The sequence below is a fragment of the Capricornis sumatraensis genome, chromosome 2 (assembly GCF_032405125.1).
Source record: "Capricornis sumatraensis isolate serow.1 chromosome 2, serow.2, whole genome shotgun sequence".
NCBI classification, from domain to species: Eukaryota; Metazoa; Chordata; class Mammalia; order Artiodactyla; family Bovidae; genus Capricornis; species Capricornis sumatraensis.
In genome coordinates, this window is record NC_091070.1 from 62,374,537 (window position 1) to 62,397,043 (window position 22,507).

The window sequence follows — 22,507 nt, forward strand, 5'->3', positions numbered from 1 at the left end:
GAGACAATAAAAAAACTAGTGTTTCAGTCTTTAAGTCAGTCTCATGTGACTTATATTTATAAACATCAGTCAGGTATAATTGTTGCTAAGGTTCAACAGATGAGATACTTTAGGTCAATCATTTCCCAAAGGGAAACTGTTCTGAGGAACATAAGAGTTTCATTGAGTTAGTGCCTCAAAGGCAAAATTTCTTCCATTAGCTTTATTAACATCTTATTACTTTGCTGAAAAATTTCTGCTCCTTAAGTTTAATGTATAGATATAATTTAAGTTGCATTAACTTGAGTTTCTAGCAGTGCCTTAGAACTGAACTTGGTTGATAGCTTAATATCAGACTATAAAAATCAGCACACATTTATTAAATTTACCTCCTTTTCTATAACTCGGTTTATGCTATTTAGTTGCATTTGATTCTGAATGATGTAATTTATGTTATTTTTAAAATACTTTTTAGTATAGTTTAGTATAGTTTAGTTTAGTATAGTATAGTATAGTTTTAGTATACTTTTTAGTATAGTTTTAAAATACTTTTTAGCTTACTAATTTATCAATCATTTTGATTGATAGCCTCTAGTTCTGCTGAAACAGTACGTCTGACCAAAGTCAATTATTTGATTCCTCATAGTCAAAAATCTTAGATTCTTCTATCATTCTCAATAGCAGAACACTAGTCCCTAACTTCCTTTCCTTCAGGTTTTGGCAAATAAAGAAATGGCATGAGGCATTGTAAATTCACCCCAGTGCTGATTCCATCTCTGTGATGCTTATGATATTCTTGCTAAAATTCTCATTATTTTGATGGAGATTGCTGTATCTCTTTTGTGGAAGTGGCAAAGGTTGCTATTTGGCTATTAAAAAAATTATCAGAAATCCCATAAAAGAAAAACAAACTAAAATTGTAGAGAAGGGGAGACAATTGTCAAAGGTGTAGACCTAAACCCATAGCATCCTGGCAAGTTACCTATTCACGTGTGAGCATGTGTGCATGCATGCTAAGTCACTTCAGTCGTCCAACTCTTTGCGACCCCATAGGCTACAGCCTGTGAGGCTCCTCTGTCTGTGGGATTCTCCAGGCAAGAGAACTGGAGTGGGTTGTCATGCCCTCCTCCAGGGAGCTGTGCATTTTGTGTAATTAAAATATACACTAAAATAGTCAGTCATGTTGGAAATGCAATTAAATTATTTGCTTGGGACATTATAGAAGCAGCAGTGCACCCATCATTCTGAAACCACTCTACAAAGATTCTCAGATTTTACAAGATTTTGAATATAAAATGAGACAGTTGTGTTTAAAGTAAAATGCCATTCTGTTCACCTGTATCACTCATTTGTTAAGGAAATCTAAATCTTTTTGTAGGATTGGCCATCCCAAGTATTTCCAGTAACTCCCTGGATGCTTGCATGCATGATTCAAAGATGTTTTAGCCCCTTTAAATCTGATGTCCCAGAAGGAAAGACTGACTTAATCAGACCACCTCCTATAGCCTGGAAATTGCTCAGTTCTGCTACTCTTGCCTTCTTTCTGCTCCTTTGGCCTCTGATATTTGTCTCTTGTGAGAAGGTTGCTCACTGATACTGATTTTCTCTTCCCGGTTAATCTCCAGTACTCTTTTCCTCCTCTACTCAATCAGAAAGTCCTTTCTGCTTTTCACGATCAGCTGGTTCAGTGGTGCTTCCCTCAGCAGAGCTTATATAAAGAGAAGATATAGAAGCGGAGAGAGGTTAAGTAAGTTGCCTTAAATTGGAGTATTAGTAAAGACTAGAGCAGAGATCTGGGAGATTACCTGTTCTCTGTGTAAGCAGCAAGTTAAATTGATTCCTATTCACCTTTAATTAGAATTAGTTTCATTCTGTTACTTTTTAAACAGGTATCAACTTCAGTAATAAAGGTGGGTGGACTCTCACAAGTGGAGCTTGTCAGTAGTGACTGCGCAGAGTCTACGTTTGGCAGTATTGCTAATTTCCTCTGATTTTCAGAGACCTAAATCCAGACCATTAGGAGATGGCAGCTGAAAGCAGAATCCTATATGCTGGATACTTGGCTAGACTGCCTGATATATTCTAGCTGACACAAATTGTCTTGTCTGCCTGTGTGGAGTCCCTGTTGATTAGTTTTTAAATTAATAATTAGAATGAGGAGCATTTGGTAATCAGTAGGAGGTGCGAAGCCAGTTATTTTCTTTGTACCATCAGGCCAGCACTGGAGTCGTAAACACTCTTTATCTCAGGTGAGGTTTTTGCTGAGCTGATTCATGTTTGCCCTTTTTTCAAAAATAATAAGCTGTTTCCACTTTTGTTCTTTCAGACTTTTTAGTCTTCACCTAGGATTCCTCTGGGTTGTGTCTCATTTTGAGGTATTTTTATTTTACTCTAAAGACCCATTCTTACATAATGTGTTACCAAAGATACTTTTCCCAATACCAGAAAGTTGCTAAAGCATGTATTCTGGATGAATAACCAGGGTTGTTAAAAGCAGGAAGATACATGTTGTATTTCCTGGAGAAAATAGAAAAGGTAATTAATTGCATAGAAATATATATTTTTTGGAATGATGAAATAAGTAGTATATATGTATTCACTATTAAACCTTTTAAAATTTCTAAGAATGAATTAAAGTAATGGATTAAAGCAGTAAACAGGGCTTACTTACAAAGCTGAAGAAATCAAAATGTAGAGCAGGTGTATCTTGACCTACAAAAATTGAACTATCTAGGTAATCAGCCACTGATGCTATTCTTAGGTATGAAATAAAGTAGGAAGTAGGACAAAAAATGTATGTCTTTATCTTGCCTATCATTAATTGAGTGAAGTTTAAGTAAAAAAGGTTTATTAGAAGTTCAAAAAGCTCTTTTGTCAGGACTCATAGCTGCAAGAGTAACAGAACACTTTGCCTTGAGTCTCTTTGTATTTCAGTTTTGGCAGAGAACGTGAAGGCTGAGATCAACTTCATTCAGTTCAGTTCAGTCGCTCAATCGTGTCCAACTCGATGCAACCCCATGGACTGCAGCACACCAGGTTTCCCTGTCCATCATTAAATCCTGGGGTGTCAAAATCATGTCCATTAAGTCGGTGATGCCATCCAACCATCTCATCCTCTGTAGTCCCCTTCTCCCGCCTTCAATCATTCCCAACATCAGGGTCTTTACAAATGAGTCATTTCTTTGCATCAGGTGGCCAAAGTATTGGAGTTTCTGCTTCAGCATCAGTCCTTCCAAAGAATATTCAGGACTGATTTCCTTTAGGATGGACCGATTGGATCTCCTTGCAGTCCAAGGGACTCTCAAGAATCTTGTCCAACACCACAGTTCAGAGCATCAATTATTCAGCACTCAGCTTTCTTCATAGTCCAACTCTCATATACATACATGACTACTGGAAAAGCCATTGCTTTGACTAGACAGACCTTTGTTGACAAAGTAATGTCTCTGCTTTTTAATATGCTGTCTAGGTTGTCATAACTTTTCTTCCAAGGAACAAGCGTCTTTTAATTTCATGGTGCAATTACCATCTGCAGTGATTTTGGAGCCCCCCCCCAAATAAAGAATATTAGAGATACCAAGGGACATCTCATGCAAAGATGGACAAAATAAAGGACAGAAATGGTATGGACCTAACAGAAGCAGAATTTATTAAGAAGAGATGGCAGGAATACACAGAAAAACTGAACAAAAAAGGTCTTCATGACCAAGATAATCACGATGGTTTGATCACTCATCTAGAGCCAGACATCCTGGAATGTGAAGTCAAGTGGGCCTTAGGAAGCATCACTATGAATAAAGCTAGTGGGAGTGATGGAATTACAGTTAAGCTATTTCAAATCCTAAAAGACAAGGTAGTGAAAGGGCTGCACTCAATATGCCAACAAATTTGGGAAACTCAACAGTGGCCACAGGACTGGGAAAGTTCAGTTTTCATTCCAATCCCAAAGAAAGACAATGCCAAAGAATGTTCAAACTACCACACAATTGCATTCATCTCACACTCTAGCAAAGTAATGCTCAAAATTATCCAAGCCGGGCTTCAACAGTACATGAACCATAAACTTCCAGATGTTCAAGTTGGATTTAGAAAAGGCAGAGGAACCAGAGATGAAATTGCCAACATCTATTGGATCATCAAAAAAGTGAGAGAGTTCCAGAAAAGCATCTTACTTCTGCTTTATTGACTATGCCAAAGCCATTGACTGTGTGGATCACAACAAACAGTGGAAAATTCTTAAAGAGATGGAAATATCAAACCACCTGATCTGCCTCCTGAGATATCTTTATGCAGTCAAGAAGCAACAGTTAGAACTGGACATAGAACAACAGACTGGTTCCAAATCCGGAAAGGAGTACTTCAAGGCTGTATATTGTCACCCTGCTTATTTAACTTCTGTGTAGAGTATGTCATGAGAAATGCTGGACTGGATGAAGCACAAGCTGGAATCAAGATTGCTGGGAGAAATATCAATAACCTCAGATATGCAGATGCCACCACACTTACGGCAGAAAGAGAAGTAAAGAGCCTCTTGGTGAAAGTGAAAGATGAGAGTGAAAAAGTTGGCTTAAAACTCAACATTCAGAAAACTAAAATCATGGCATCCGGTCCCATCACTTCATGGCAAAGAGATGATCACTTTAGAAGTTGCCCAGTACCTCTTGCAAAGTGAACTGCTAGACCCTCCATGTCAGCATCTGAGACTCCCCATTTCTGTTTTATAAACATTTGAGATTGGGACCTAGGGATGGAGGCCAAGGAATTCTTTGTTGAGAGTGCTTCATTGAACACTCTAAGGTGGATTAAGATGGTAATGCTTCCTGCAGCCAAATGAGAGGAATTTCAAGAGCTTCACCTTAAAATTCTGCAGACTTTTTCATTTTCAAAAGACAGAGCTCCATAGTTCCTAACCTTCTCCTTCAGTCATCATGTCTACAGTCCTGAAGGAGTTTAGCCACTTTGGCTAGTGAGAGTAGGAGGGAGGAGTCAAACAACAAATGTTGGCCAAAGGAAAAACAGGAGCTAAGTAAACACCCCGCACTCTCCATTTGTTGCTCTCAGACTTTCAAGATATCAAGCTTAATTTAATATACAGCTGGAGGTAATGGACAAAGCCTTAATTGGAAAGTTCACAGGTTTTTAAGTTATTGAATTGGACATTTTAATTATAAAAATGGGACTGTTCTTGTGACTGACTACAGGGAACTCAGAAAGCTGTGAAACATGTCCCCCAGTTTTATCCAATAGCAGGAAAAGAAGTAGCCTATCTAATGACAAGTGGCAGAAGGAATACAGTTGATTTACTGCTATTCAGTAACCACTACATGTAAGGAGGAAACTTCGACTCTTGCAGATTGAAACTAGATGAATGAATGAACGAACTTAAATGTTGTAGACTTGCTTTCAGGCTTCAGAATGAAGTTTAGAAAACAATCAGGGACACATAAGGATAAATCACATGAGTGGCACACACCTAATCCCTCCACCAACCAGTGAGGTCTGGAAAACCACTTTTTCAGGCAAGGTGCACAGCATTTCCCAAAGTGCCCTGCTGTGGCTCCTATCAAACAGCGGCTTCTGCCACTAGCGCAGTTCTCCCTGCTCCCCAGGAAACTCAGTATTGTTGCTGCCACCTCCACCACATGCTGTGAGAATAGATCTTTTCTTTGCATCAACAGTGCCTGATTCAAAGTTTATGGTGGATGTATCCAATTGTGTTTGCAGTAATACCATGGGTTATCATATAGCCATTTGAACACAATTACTCCATTTCTATTAACGCCACTCTGGCCCCTTAGACAGCCATATGAACAGGTCTCCTCACATTCACTGTTGCCACTTGCCATTCAATATCTTCTTGCGATTGCAGCTTGAGCAACTTTATTAAGTCAAATTTGCTTGCAGAACACCTTCATTAAACACTTCAAAGTCTTCCCACTGCCTAATATGGTATATGACCTGGTTCCACTGAGCTCTGCCTGACTTTCAAGCTTCACCCCAGGTTTCCCTCCATTTCTCTGCTTTTGCTTCAGTCATGCCACTTTTATCTCGGTTTCTGGAATCCACAAAGCTTCTGCCCGTTTCAGGAGCTCTGAATACTGCACACTTCGTCTGAAATTCTCAACCAGCCCTTACCAATTCCTCCCGTGATGCTAGACTGCTGTGTTACCTTTTTACAGGTTCTCATAGCATCCTATACCTTCCTCCTAGCCCTTATCATAATTATAATTCAGAATTTTTACTAATCCCTTACTTTGGTAATTACTTAGTGCTTTAGACTTCCTTTCTTTTTCTCCCTCCCTTCCTCCTTTCTCTCTCTTTTTTCTTTCCTTCCTTCCTTTCCTATTGAAAACATAGTGCCTAGACTACTGCCTGGAAAATGAGAGGAGGAATATGGTGAATGCTTATGAAAAATAAATGTTGTCATAATATATATGATATAAGCAAGGAATATATTTAAAATGTATGCAATCTGATTTTTGGACTGAGAGATATATACCCAAATTATGCTTTCATCTAGATTTTTTTTTAACATCCTTCCTTATTCTTTTTCCACATTTTTCTATTATTTTGATAGATAGCAGATAAAAACAAAAAAAAATGTGTTTAAAGAAACAATTCATAATATCTCATCAGTGTTCACTATTACTTGAATATAAACATATATATATTTTTTACCAAAATGTACACAATTTTTACTTGGATACACTGTCCCTTTTATCTACGTTGAATAACTTGAGACATTTTTTTCATTGATATTGCTTATAAACATATATCTCTGGGAACAAGAATGCTATCTACTCTCTTTACCTTCTAGTTAATTTATGCAATGTATATGGTCGTATGGTCATACAGAAGGTCCTTTTATGAAGTTTATGCTACAGAGTTCACTAAATTACAATAAAAATTTAATTTACTATTGATATGTATATTTTCAAATTCAATTCTTTAAATAACTAAGTAATGGAGAAAACAGAAGAGTTACAAAGTGCTATAGATTATGATTTTGTTTTCTGTGGATATTAGGCTTATATTAGGAATAATGATTTTGTTAGCCCATATAACATACCTTGCTGAAAAGTACGCTTGGAACACAAAGTCATATTTATTAACCAGAGATATTTTCTTATTTTCATAAAATTAAATTAGTCACTTCAGATTAAGAATGATGAAGAGAATTATAGATGAGAGAGAATTATAGATGAATTTTTATGGCAGAGATAGAAAAAAATTAAGTAAAATTTAGCACATTAACTAGCCAGTAGAATTATAAATGCAATAAATATTATCAAAAAAAGGTCTATTCAAGGAGTACAAAAATTTTCCCACTATGTGAAAAGGTATACACCCATTACAAATAGGTTTTTTAAAAGCATTTAATACAATTTTGCAGCCATCTTAACTTTAAAACAAATCTCTAAATAAATTAGAAGTAGAAAGAAAAAAAAAACCTACTTAAACCAAGACTATTCAATTTAGAAATCTTAAATGACAAAAACAGAAAACTAAAATAATTTCAGGTAAAATTAGGATCCAGTGTGGATGCTTGTTTGCAGTCTTATTTTTTATATTTTCTTAGATTTCTAGTAAACATTCTAAGAAAGGAAAATAAAATTATTGATGAAATTATTTTAAAAATTAAATTTTGCTGATACATTATAAAATAACCTTTTAAAAACTATAAGTGTATTTACTATACATGTATATATTTATATAGAATATATATATATTGTGTAAGATCAAAAGATGGGAATCTTTATGAGAGTAAAGACTTCATGTGCAATCAAGGAGAAAATGAGGCAGACTTTACCTTATGTTACCAACCAAAGCTATACAAGAAAAAATAATCATACTTCATTATATGTATATAGACAATTAAGTTGCTTCCATATCCTGGCTGTTGTAAATAATGGAGCACATGTATCTTTTCAAATTAGTATTTCCCTTTTCTTTGGATGTATACTGAGGAGTGGAATGAGTGGAACTGCTGGAAAACATGGTAACTATTTTTAGTTTTTTGAGGACCATTCTTACTGTTTTCCACAGTAAATAGCACCAATTTATATTCCCATCTACAGTGTGTAAGGGTTCCTTTTTCTCCAAATGTTGATTGATCCTCATCAACATTTATTTGTGATTTTTTTGATGATAGCCATTCTGACAGGTGTGAGGTGGTATCTCATTGTGGTTTTGATTTCTATTTCCCTGACAGTTAGCAATGTTGAGATGCCTATTGGCCATCTGTATACCTTCTTGTGAAAAATGTCTATTCAGGTCTTCTGCCAATCTTTTAACTAGGTTGTTTGATTTTTTTATATTGAGTTATGTGAGCTGTTTGTGTATCTTGGATATTAAGCCCTCACTGGACATAGCATTTGTAAATATTTTCTCCCATTCAGTAGGTTGTCTTTTTGTGTTGGTAATAATTTCCTTTGCTGGCAAAAGCTTTTAAATTTAATTAGTCCCCATTTAAACATTTGGCTGCATTTAAAAATTACAGAATGTATAATGTATTCTAACCAGTGTGAGTAGATATGAACAAAATTTGAAAGAAGGAATCTAAATCTTACCGATAGCTTCTCTCATAAATATCCCATGTTAAGAATTTGGCTATAAATACTCATTGTGTCTGTTTCCTTTTATAGATTGTTAGATAAAATTAGTCATTGTTCAAAAATCACTATACAGAAAAACATATGAAACATTTCTTGTTTTCAGTATTTTTACAGAATTATAGATAAATTTCTCATTTATCTAAAAGATGGTGCTTTTGTATTTGTATCTGCAGAGTGTACTACAAACTATTGACATAAAAGCTTTGTTTATAATAAAGTGCTTTGTTCTTGGTTATTGATATATCTAACAATGATTTAATTAGTTTTTTATAACTTCAAAGCAACTTATTTTTATTCAAGTTAGTCTGTCAGCATTATCTATTGTTATATACATCCATCGTGTAGTTATAATAGTAACATACATTTTTGCCCATAAAGTGAAAAAGTAATATACTTGATTAGCTTTAGTGCCTACAAGTTTATTGTATGGTTATTTTCCTTAAGAAAACACATCTGGATTTCTTTTGCATAAGATTTTTTGAACTTCCCAGAGGGAAAGGCAATATCCAATACAGTATTTAGTGTGTCTTTGCCATCTGGGTCTTCAGATTCATTTGGTTTAATTCAAAGATTAAAGACAGAAAAATTGGACCAAATGGTGGAATAAACCCCTGTGGAAAACAGGCTTCTGCTGTGATTATTCTTGAGATTAATTGATTCTTTAACTTGTAACTACACCCATGACTTCAGTTGCCGTTAATAATTGATTAACCATAAGCACATAGATTAATTGTGCCAGTGCATACTGGGAGATGAGAGTTAACTCCTCAAGTCACTAGGGTAACCCAGTTTAAGTGGAGAATAGACTAAACAAATGCTTCCACAACTTAGTTAACTTTATCTCAAACAAGGATATCTAATGTATATAAGAATTAATTTTGGATTTTTTAAGGTAAGCTATCTTGAATATATATAAAGATAGGGAAGGATTAGAAATAATTCCAAGTTTTCTAGCATAAAGGACTGAAAGCTTGAATGAAGACGTCCAAAAACCGACATACTACTGATAAAGGAAATCTTAAATAATGTTGAGATGTAAAAATTCATATCATAATTATACCATAGAAATGATCATTATTTATTAAGACAGCTAATTCAAGCATCTACCATTTTCCTAGAACTCCCCATCATTTTTCCTTGCAAACTACTGACTCTTCCCTGCTTGTGTTTAAATATATGTCTCTCGACTTATAAGAAAACAAAACAGTGAAAACAAAGCAAGACTTGTGATTGCATGTTGTCTTCTAGTTACTTCCCAAACTCTTTCTTGTCATAGCCAAGTTACCTGAAATAATTATATACATTAGATATTTCATGTTTTTTATCTGTCTTTCAAAGGGCTTCTGTGGTGGCTCAGATGGTAAAAAATCGACCTGCAATGTGGGAGACCTGGGTTCAATCCCTAGGTTGGGACGATGCCCTGGAGAAGGGAATGGCTACCCACTCTAGCATTCTGGCCTGGAGAATTCCATGGACAGAGGAGCCTGCTGGGCTACAGTCCATGGGGTTGCAGAGAGTCGAACATGACTGAGCGACTTTAACTTTCACTTTTCTTTCACTTTCAAAAATACAGAAAAATGACTGCTGGTCCCACAACTCCACTGGCACAGCTCTGATGAAGCTCACCAGGAGTATATCTCTTGCCAATTTTAAAATCCCTTTCCAGTTCTGTTCTCACCTTGATTTTGTTTTACCATTTATTCCGTTCTCCAATCCCTGAAAGGGCATTTTAAAATACTTTTAAAGTCTATTTTCTATCCCAGTGATTTTTTTTGTCTCCACCTCTCTCATCACTTTTTTCTGTCTTTTTCAGATATCTCCCTTATTTTATTTATTTATTTAATTATTTCGCCTCCACTAGTTGTGGACCAGAGACCAGAGCTCTCTTCTTTGTCCTTTCCTCTTTTCATTCTGCACACTTCTTCAGTTGTTTCATTGCCACACACAGAATATTGGTGTCTCCTGTTCAACGTCTGTAGCCCACACTTCTCATCCTGGTCTATTTTAAAACATTATGATTAAGAGAGCGATAGGTACTTGACATTGAGCATGATCTAAGCAGAAATAGCTCCTTTCTCTAATCACGTCTTCCTTCACTCCATCCTCTGGGGAGATGTAGGTTTATCATTACATTTCCTATTTCAGTTAATGCACTGTCTGCTGCCAAGCCAGGTCCTTCCTAAATTCTCACCTTTTCTTTAGCCGTATATCCTACCAGTTACCCAGTACAGTTCATGTAAGCTTCTAAGCTTAAGAAAGGTAGTTTTCATCATTTTATATGTGTGTATATATATATATATATATATATATATATATATATATACAATGACAAATTAAAGCCATATATATACATTTATATGTGTGTGTTAGTTCATGTAACTAATATATTCATGTAAGTCACATATATATGTAACTTATATGTAAGTTCATGTAAACTTAGAAGCTTACATGAACTGCACTGGGTAACTGGTAATGTATATATATAAATAGCTTTAATTTGTCAGTTGCTGGCATATTTAATCAATCAAAGTAAAAGTTTCCAGAAAATTATTTCAATTAGAAAGGGATAGGTAGCATTTGTTAGAAAGAAAAATGAATATTCCTTAGGCTTCTCATTATAGTACATACGTATAGCATTGTTGAAAATTGACATTGAGCATATAGTTAAAGATTTATTTCATGTTAATTTATTAGATCATTATTGAGTACTTTTATCGCTTATATCAGTTCTAGGAATAAAACAAGACTAAGGTATAGATCTTATGCACATTGGGCTATGTTTTATAGAAAACTATATTAAGTTTGTTATTTAAAATATATAAAATATTCATGCATCAAATATTGCATTCAATGGTTTATTTGATAAATATGAAGAGTTTGACTTCCATTAAGTTATATAAAATCAATCTCTTAGTTTCAAAAATAATTGGCATTTGTTGATAAATATCATCTCTAGATTTTTGAATTTTACCTACTTAGCCTATAAAACTGAAAGAAATTTAAAGAGAAGAAATAAATGCCAATAAAATATCATCAATAATGTAAGATAGCCCAGCGTGGTTTGGTAAGAGTATCTAAGCCACTAGTGTGAAAATTGATGATGAGTAAATGTAGAAAGTTATCTTACGGTGAAACAGTATAGCAGGTACTCTCTATATCCTGGGAGTGTTGGAAGATCGTGATTTCAGGTGAATCCCTCTCATGAAACTACCTCAGTTGGAAACAGCTGCCTAACCCAAGTTCAAGCCTTATCCCTACCAGGCCTAATCTAGTGACTGATCGCTATCCTTTGTAGGACAACTCTGAAAGACCATCTCAACTCTGGAGCTCCTCTGGATCATATGGAGACTTTGTAGTGATGTATCACAGTTTAACTCCCCTCACTACCTAATGCTATCTTCCCCACTTTTTTTCTTTTCTGCACATAATCACAAAAATTGATCCTGAGAGCACTGCCCTGTAAATTTCCTGAAAGCATATCTTCATCAGCGAATCATATTTTCAAGGAATAATTCTATACGGTCTGAGGAAGTAGTGTATAAAATAAGATGTTAGATCACTCATCAGCCCACTAACCAACTGGCAGGGAGGATCCCACTGCTGGTGGTAGGTAGACCATGGATAGCCTTGAAATGCTATAGAGGTGAGATTGTTAAAACCTTCACAGATGGTGAACAAGGACGGGTAGGTACCAATGGAAGGTAATGCTCTGTGAATTCAATATCTTTGGCTTTTGAGGAATTCAATGGAAAGTAATAAGTACAATATAATCCATTTCTGCTGAGTTCTATTTATACAGTGAAGAGAAAGAATAAAAGACTGGGTGTGATTAATCATGAGTTGACGGTGATATGTGAGGATAAGAAAGTCTCTTTACAGAGTATAAAGAAAGTCTTATCTTCTTTAGCCAGAGGTTATAAAAGCTGATAATAAGGCTTAGAACTTATTTAAAGTATAGCAGAGTTCCAGAGAAGTGTGAATCCTCAGCCTCAGCAAATCGCCCAAGCCAGTATCTGAACTCCAGCTGGGAATAAGTAGAACCCTGACTTGGACAGGTGAGCTGTATCTGGGTTTATGGTCTCAAAAATGTTGAAAACCTAGATTTTCTTAAACATTGTGGACCTAAGTGTACCATTTCTTCCAATTGGAGGGTATAACTTCCATCCCACTTTGAGATGTTGCAGAATCTTCTTCCTTTTGTGGTAATATATACACTTCTTAGGGTATACCCTCACCTTCATTTCTTACCAGCAAATTAGTATGTAGGGTCAACAGATGACATGAGCTGGTGTGGAAATGCTTGGTTTCTAAGGGAGAGGAGGAGTCTATGCTATTCTTCAAATGAGCTGCTGACCCTACCCAATATTTTCTAGTAAGAATCAAGAGAGTACACAGGGAGTAGGATCCTGGGGCTGCTGTACCAAGTGGGGCTGACAGTAAGACGGACTAAGATTACAGATGGAGAACAAGATCAAGTAGAGAGAAAGAATAAGAGTTTACTGATGCAGGAGCATTCTCCCATATAAGATGCAGACCCTAGCCAGGGTAGCAGGAGATGGTTGCTGCTGTTAGGATGGTGTTTGGAAGCTTGGGGAAAGCAGTGAGCCCCACAAAAAGAAGAATATGTGCCACAAACGCTGTGTATATAGAATAAAATGAGATCAAAAGACCCATATGTAAGCATGCTAGAGTGAATTTACCAGTTAGAACCTAAAAATGTTATCAACTCAGTATATTTTATGCTCAAAAGACACCACATTTATTAAATCAGTAGGAATGTGCTGATGACTGAGATGCAGGCATTACTGAGACTTAGGGGTGACTGTTCTTTGCAGACAAATGTTCATAGTAGGAGTTGCTATTACAGAATTGGTCTTCCTGATAACAATGGGATGCTGAGATTACACAATAATAGAGGGGAGGTGACAGTTCAAATGCATCCAGTGCACTAGACTCACAGAGAGCTGTGTGTGTGTGTGTGTGTGTGTATGTATGTCTGTGTATGTGCCCAGTTGCTTGTGTTCAATTCTTTGCATGCCCTCCATTGAACTTTCCAGGCAAGAATACTGGAGCCGGTTGCCATATCCTACTCCAAGGGATCTTCCTGACCCAGGGATCTAACTTGCATCTCTTAGTCTCTTGCATTGACAGGTGGATTCTTTACCACTAGCACATGTGGGGAGCCCACAGAGAGCTCTAGAGACGGTCGATAGAACATAGCATCCCTTGGGGCAAAATAAGTGGATAGTCAACAAGGGTATTGCCCCATATACACAGTTAAAACAGATGGATAATCAGGAGGCTGAATATGGTGATATCATAAAGTCAAGACTCCTTGTTCAGTTGTTGAACATGGTAATTTTCAGACCAATGCCAGCCATGCATTGGGTTTCGTCATATCTACCAAGTGCTCAGTAATAAAATAGGGCAAGCTATCAGTAGTCCATCATCATATGGAAGTGGTACATCTAAGATGAGGCATGACCAGGGCCAGAGTGCCCAGGAGCACTGTACAAGCAAGTGCCCAGACCCCCATGACAGCTATCAGTGTTTTGCCTGTTTCTCTCTCTAAAATCATAACGACTATATAGAGGGTCTCTTTTGAGATAATAGTAGGGCAAAAAGGCTAAGCTTATTTCATAATGAGTCAGCTCAGTACATTTATTAAGGCTGGAAATTGGATTGTTATTTCAGGAGAACCCCGCTATGTGATGTCTTTGATAGACAGGTAATAATGGAAAATTATCTCAGTGGATAGAACTTTGACTTGGGCGGTGTACCTGGTCAGTCATTTTGAGTGAACAGGGGAGATACGTTCAAGCATTTGTATGGACCTGTGGGTGTGCCATGAAGTATTGAACATTTGTATTGCATGTTAATGAGCACCAAAAATTATCTACCATAGATGCAGCACAAAATAATGAAGTTGACAGAGTAATGCAGACAGTTGATGCCAACCAGTTTCTGTCATTGGCTGCCCATAGTTGGGACAACAGACTCATGAAAAGAATAGCTATAATGATAGGGAGAGAGAGGCTATGCATAAGTTTTAAATTTCAGTAATCATTCATGAAGCTTGGCCTGTCTAATGTCACTGCTGCTGCTGTTAAGTCACATCAGTTGTGTCCGACTCTTTGCAACCCCATGGACTGTAGCCTACCAGGCTCCTCCATCCATGGGATTTCCCAGCAAGAGCACTGGAGTGGGTTGCCATTGCCTTCTCCTCTAATGTCACTACTAAATATCTAATCTGACAATAGACACCACTTCTTCATGATAAAGCATTATCCGTCAAGAATGCCAACCAGTATATTATATTAGAATGATTTTTTTTTACCCTGAAAATAGCAGTGTATCATTTTGATTGAATTTGATGCGTACTCTGAGTATGAACTTTTCTATTGACCTTAGCCATCATCAGTCCTATTGAAAGCCTTTTAGAATGTTTTATTCTTAATATATGATTCTACCTAAACACCCATGGGACCAGAAGCAAATTTTATAGCAGTTAAGATGTAGCAGTGGGAACATTGCTGTGGGAATCTCTAGTCATATCATATTCAATACCACCTAAAAAATTAACTTGCTAGAGTTATAGAATAGTCTTTGGAGGAGGCATCTAAGTCTTGGAGAAATAATATCCAGTAAGGAATGGGTGCCATCTTCCAAGATGCAGTACACATCCTAAATCAATGACCGTCACTATATGATGCTTTTATTTCCATTTCTTTCTTTCTTTTTTTGGGGGTAGGGGTTGTTGGTGGAATACATAGGTTCCAGAATTAAGTAGAGACCCTACTTACTACCATCACATTCCGTGATCCTCTTGGGGCATATGTGTTTCCCTTCCCACAATGCTGGTTTCTGCTAGTTTAGATGTTCTTGTTCTCAGAAAGGGAAAATGCTTTTCTTAAATGACACTGTAAGAGTCCCATTAATCTTCAAGAGTTGGCTGCTGTTACTTTAGGCTTCATGTGTCAAGAAATAGCAGATGCGAGGAATCACCATCCTGGAAGGAGTAACTGGCCCATATGGTCAGCTTGAAGATAAGATTGTTGTTATACAAGAAGGCAGTAAGAATATATTTCTTACCCAGTTGATCCACTGAGCCATTTCTTGCTATTCTGTCATCCAGTTTTGGTGGTAAACAAACAAACGCATCACTAACGGCTTGAGAAGAGCATGCTTACCAGAGGCTCAACATCCCCCGTGACAAAGATCTGGTAGTCTCACTAGATAAACTACTTATATCAAAAGATGTACCAGCCCAGGATGAGAGCAATATAGAATGGCAATAGTAAGAGATGATGACTATCATCCTACCATGGTTCCTTTTAAAAAGATTCACCAGGAAAGGTGACTATCGAGAATCCTGGAATAGCATTTCTCAGATACAGTGATTTTTCATATCTGGCAGGTAGATCTGAGTGGATGCTGAAGTACACTCCCAGATCCTTTCCTCAGGGCTGAAGCTCTTATTCCGACAGCCACTAAAACTTTTAACATTGATGGCTGTCAGCTAACTCCTTCTCTAGGAATTATCCCAAGCCAGACAGAACTGCCCCTTCCAAAGTTGAGGAGAACAGGACACTAGCCAGGACTGGTTGATGAGGGAAAGGGCTGAAGTATAAAAGTTTAGCTTCCTTGTCTTAAGGCAGTGGGAGGACCTCAGGGCTCCAGATCTCCTCTAGAGCTACTGTGAAACTTAGATGCAACTGCTGTATTGTTCCACTGTCCTTCTTAACCAGTCTGCTTCCTTCACTCCCCTACGAGTGTTGAAGACAATTTCCATTTTCTGAACACTTATCTCTGTCTTAGGGTTTCTCTTCCAAGAAACCTGACCTAAAGCAAATACACACATTCAGTCTATATTCAGTAATATAAAGAATATATATTAAACATATTTTTAAAGGATATATATTTCTATATCACTTAAACTATCATATATATGTATATATATGATATATATCATATATATGTATATATGTATGTGTACATAAAGGTATAATCTTACTTAAAATATTTTTTTGGCCATGCCATTATTTGACTTGTCTAACAGAAATCTTGTTTTTGGCTTATTTGGTTTTCTTTGTTTTTTTATTAAATTTTTATTTTTACTTTATTTTACTTTACAGTACTGTATTGGTTTTGCCATACATTGACATGAATCCACCACGGGTGTACATGCGATCCCAAACATGAATCCCCCCTCCCACCTCCCTCCCAACATCCCTCTGGGTCATCCCCTTGCACCAGCCCCAAGCATGCTGTATCCTGCATCGGACATAGACTGGTGATTCGATTCTTACATGATAGTATACATGTTTCAATGCCATTCTCCCAAATAATCCCACCCTGTCCCTCTCCCTCTGAGTCCAAAAGTCCACTATACACATCTGTGTCTTTTTTGCTGTCTTGCATACAGGGTCATCATTGCCATCTTTCTAAATTCCATATATATGTGTTAGTATACTGTATTGGTGTTTTTCTTTCTGGCTTACTTCACTCTGTATAATCGGCTCCAGTTTCATCCATCTCATCAAAACTGATTTGAATTGGTTTTCTTTGTTTACTACTTTCACTATTACATCTGTTTTAGATTTTTAAAATAGTAATAAAAATAACAGACAGAAATGTCTTATACTCTACAGGAAGGTAACCCTGCGTATTTGTTTTAAAGTATAAAAAAATCATCCTGGAGTTTCTGAAATAGAAATTCCTAAGCATGGGTGAATCTAACAGGTAATTCTGCCAATACAGTGTTCTGTAAACCATTGTCATAGGATTGGATTCTCACCTGAAACTCATCCAAGTCAGGGAAGAGCATGTTTGAATGATTGTTCAGCTTTGGTCTATTCTGACTGCAATTATGGACACCACTACCTAATGTGAAAAGAGCTAGGGATGCATCAATGAATGGAAGTTGAAAACTACAATACTATTAACTATTTAGAACCCAAAGAGCGTTATCATCGTTACCCTGTTTCTCATTCAAATCTGTTTTGTTCCAGAACTTTCCAGCTTCAGATTTTTTTTAACAATATAACACAGTTCATATCTCTAAAAAGAAACTGTAACTAATAGAAATTATGTTTTGAACAAGAGAAAATAAGTTGCTTACAATGGACTCACAGTACCTTTTTTTCAAGCCACTAAGATGGAATTCAGCTCATCAGTCTCCTGTAGGGTTTGATTTATATGTAAAAAGCCTAATCATCAAACAAGAGACCATTTGATGGAATTTAAAGAAAGACCTTTAAACATTTCATGTTAATGATGCTGTGATCCCTGAATGCTCCAGCTTATTAAAACCAGGCATATATTCCTGTACAGCTAATAGAATGAATATAAACTGAAAGTTCCTACAGCTTTTCCAAAAAACCAGCAATTGTTCTCTAAATTTTCACTACCCAAATTAGAGGCCATTGAGGTAGATGTGAAAAAGATTCTAATGTTGGAAAAATAAGAATATTGCAAAACTAGATATCTAAATAGGGCTGTCAAGCAATTCATATTGGAAAAAAGCTTTTTAAAAACTGGGTAAATTTGGAATTTTGTTCTTTATTTTGATTCCTTAAGAAAGCACTTAGTTTTCCATTTTAGTTGCCTTTTTATTATTTTAACACATAATTATAAACTTTTGTGTGTGTTTATTTTAGTTGAAGTATAATTGACATATAGCATTATATTATTTGCAAGTATACAATATAATGATTCCAATTTGCATACATTGTAAAATGATTGCCACAATAATTCTAGTTACTGTCTGTCATCATACAAAGTTACGAATTTGTATTCTTTATAATAAGAACTTTTATGATTTACGCTCTTAGAAAGTTTCAAACACGCAATACAATTGTTTTAAAGCTAATACATCCTTGATTTATTTTTCTCTTAAGAACTTGGGATATGCTGTATCAGAGGTTGGTAATCCGTGCAGACTATGGCCCATGAGCCAAATCTGGCTGTGGCACGTGCATTTGTAAATGAAATTTTATGAAACTCAGCAACCTTCATCTTTCATTCATTTACTTGTTGTCTTTGGATGCTTTCCCATTATAATGATAGAGTTTATCACAGTTGAGATAAAGACTGTGTGAACCACAAAGCACAAGATATTCATAAATTGTTTCCAGAAAATATAGGTTAAACCTTGTCATGGATACTGGAGAAGGAAATGGCAACCCACTCCAGTATTTCTGCCTGGAGAATCTCATGGATGGAGGAGCCTGGCAGGCCATGGTCCGTAGGGTCTCAGAGAGTCAGACACAACTGAAGTGACTAAGCACACACGTCGTGGATACCCCTTTTTTAAATTAATTTTTATTGGAGTATAGTTCCTTTACAATATTGTGTTAGTGTCTGCTGTATAACAAAGTAAATCACGCATATATCCCCTCATTTTTAGATTCCCTTCTCACAGAGCATCTAATAGAGTTCCCTGTGCTCTACAGTAGGTATTCATTAGTTATTTTATACATTCTTAGTTATACTCATTGGTTATTTTATACGTACTAATGCATGCGTGTCAATTCCAGTCTCCCAGTTCATCCCACTCCCTCTTCCCCTTTTGCTGTCCGTACATTTGTTCTCTCCATCTGTGTTTTTATTTCTGCTTTGCAAATAGTTTATCTGTGTCATTTTTCTAAACCACACATATAAGTGATGTTATATGATATTTGTTTTTTTTCTTTCTGACTTACTTCACACAGTATGATATTCTCTGGGTATATCCATGTTGCTGTGAGTGGTGTTATTTAATTCTTTTTAATGACTGAGTAATATTCCATTGTATATATACAGCACATCTTCTTTATCCATTCCTCTGTTGATAGACATTTAGGTTGCCTCCACGTCCTGGCTATTGTAAATAGATCTGCAAAAAACATTGGAGTGCATGTATTTAATATCTTTTTGAGTCATGGTTTTTTCTAGGTATATGCCCAGGAATGGGTCATTTCATAGTTCTATTTTTGTATTTTGAGGAACCTCTATACATTTCTCCACAGTGAGTGTAATCAATTTACATTCCCACCAAAAGTGTAGGAGGGTTCTTTTTTCTCCACACCCTCTCCAGAATTTATTGTTTGTAGATATTTTGATGATAGCCATTCTCACTGATGTGAGGTGCTACTGTATTGTAGTTTTGATTTGTATTTCTCTAATAATTAGAGATGTTGAGAATCTTTTTGTATGTTTATTGGCCATCTAGATGTCTTCTTTGGAGAAGTGTCTATTTTTTGGTAGATCTTCCCCTCATTTTTTGACTGAGTTGTTTATGTTTTTGATAATGAACTGCATGAGCTGTTTTTATATGTTGGAGATTAATCCTTTGTTGGTTGTTTTGTTTGCAAATATTTTCTCTAATTTGAGGGTTGTCTTTTTGTTTTTTCTATGGTTTCCATTGCTGGGCAAAAGCTTTTAAGTTTAATTGCATCCCATTTGTTTACTTTTGTTTTTATTTTCTAGGAGATGGCTCAAATTTATATCAAGAGTGTTCTGCCTCTGTTTTCCTCTAAGAGTTTTATAGGATCTAGCCTTACATTTAGATCTTTAATCCATTTTGAGTTTATTTTTGTGTATGATATTAAGGAGTGTTCTAATTTCATTCTTTTATCAATAGCTATCTCGTTTTCCCAGCATCATTTATTGAAGAGAATGTGTTTTATCCATTGTATATTCTTGCCATTTGTTGTCATAGATTAGGTCACCATAGGTGTGTGGGGTTATCTTTGGGCTTTGTATCTTGTTCCATTGATCTGTATTTTTGTTTTTATGCCAATTCCATACTGTCTTCATTGCTGTAGCTTTGTAGTATAGTCTGAAATCAAGAAATCTAATTCTTGTCAATTCTTTCTTTAGGATGTATGTAAAACAGCAAAATTTAGTTCCAATATTCAGTAATAGAAATATTAATACATTTTAATAGTACCTTCTGCTAGTACATTTTAAATCAGCCAATGTGGAATATAAAATCTGAGATGAAGGAAAATTTAATCTGGCACAAGGTCATATTTTCTTACTACAAAGGTTATAATAATTTATAAACATAAATTATTTTATTTTTAAAATATATGTTATGAATAATTGGAAAAGGAAGTATGGTAAAGTTAAGAGTCAACTGAGATGCTTGGAAATTTTTTCTATGACTATAATTCATTGGCTAACCTCCTGAATTTTCTGATCTCTATCTTGGAACTCTGTTTTATGTCGCTGTTGACAATGTATTAGAAATATGTAGTCATTTGTACTATTTCAGCAAATAGAGATCTTAAGAAGCAACTATTCTTTCTCGTTACCTTCTATCACTGAAAATTTCTCTGCAAATGAGCTCAATGAACTCAGTGAAAAAGAGTCTAGTTAAAAGTAATACATTCAATTAAGAAAATTAATCTTTGGTTAAGTTTTATATGTTCAGTACTTTAAAGCCATATAACTCATAACACTATTTTTATGTTTTCTAGATTTGGATGATCCAGTAGTAACTGTTCATCAAAGTATAGGTGAAGCTAAAGAACAGTTTTATTATGAGAGAACAGTGTTTCTCCGGTGTGTTGCCAATTCCAATCCACCTGTGCGGTACAGCTGGAGACGTGGCCAGGAGGTATTACTACAAGGATCTGATAAAGGCGTTGAGATTTATGAACCCTTCTTTACCCAGGTAGGAACTGATGTAATAGTATTTCCACCCCGCTGCTGGATATTTTCCTAACTCTGGCAGCATTGCAATACTTCAGATACTTTTCTGTTTGAAAAGATAGTTTTTTTTTTTTTTAAAGCAATATATATTTAGTTGAAAGATCAGAGGACTCAAATAATGAAAAACAATTTGTTTGCTTTTCATGTAGTAGCTACATGTATCAAGTTACTTTCTTGAAAACAAGTTAAATGTATATGTCCTAAATATTTCTTTGTCCATAGGTTTGGCTGGATTTCATGCTAAAGTCCATAATTATACATTTGCTGTCTGCTTTATTTTATTTTTTTGTGAGAAATAGTTCTTAAAATATTCTGATATCCACATTTGCAATGGTAAATTCATTTTAAGAAAATGAAGAAATGTAGTTGAAATATGTTTGGTTTTGGTTTAAAGGGGAAAAAAATCTATCAAATTTTCTTTGTTCTTTTTCAGTGTTGGCTTAGTTTAAGAATAAAATCATAATTATATAAAAGTTAATATATCTTGGTCATCAAAAACTTATTTAATAAAAAGAACATTTGAATTAATTTTATATAGTGTGCATGTAATATGGAACATTCTTCCGTAATGCATTTTTAAAAATTTTATTGAAGTGTAGTTGATTGAATTAATGCTTCCTGAGGAGACATGGGAGTTGTGGGAATATTTGAATGCTGTAATTATAAAGACATTTTGACATTTAGAAAAGAACACAAACCTAACTAACAAAGAAAATATTTTAAATTAAAAAAATGTACTTGGAAAAATTTTTTAAATAATTGTTACTATTATTTTTTTACTTATTTAGGTAACAAAATAAACAAGAATCTGACTACACTGTTAAAGTTTGAGGCATCAAATGTCCATAAGGAGAGAAACATATAACTAAATTTAAAATACTATAAATATTCTAACTTCAGAATGTTACAGATTTTTACATTTCACATCCCAGCTCTCCAATAATATAAGATTATCCTGAGATTATAAATTCCCCATCATCCCATTTTTATTAAATGCAGCATTAAATACATATTGCAGTTCATTATGAAATTTTTACTAAAATTCATTGTTTTTAGTTAGCAAAATAACTTAAAAATTTGTTAACACTGTTTAGTATCTTGATGTCCCTAAGGTTTAGAAATCTGAATAAATGGTCACCTTTCATCTATTTGCTTCTTCTATTGTCAACTTCTTTTATAATATGGATGTTGTTAAAATTCAGAAAGCATAATTT

General features: G+C 35.4%; 1 protein-coding gene across 1 annotated transcript in view; it reads left to right on the forward strand.

The window, feature by feature from the left end:
- MDGA2 (MAM domain containing glycosylphosphatidylinositol anchor 2) overlaps positions 1–22,507 on the forward strand; it is a 921,279-nt gene that overhangs the window by 548,704 nt on the left and 350,068 nt on the right. Inside the window, exon 4 of the mRNA XM_068965010.1 lies at positions 21,059–21,255. Coding sequence (XP_068821111.1) covers positions 21,059–21,255 — 197 coding nt within the window. The remainder of the gene's footprint in view (positions 1–21,058; positions 21,256–22,507) is intronic.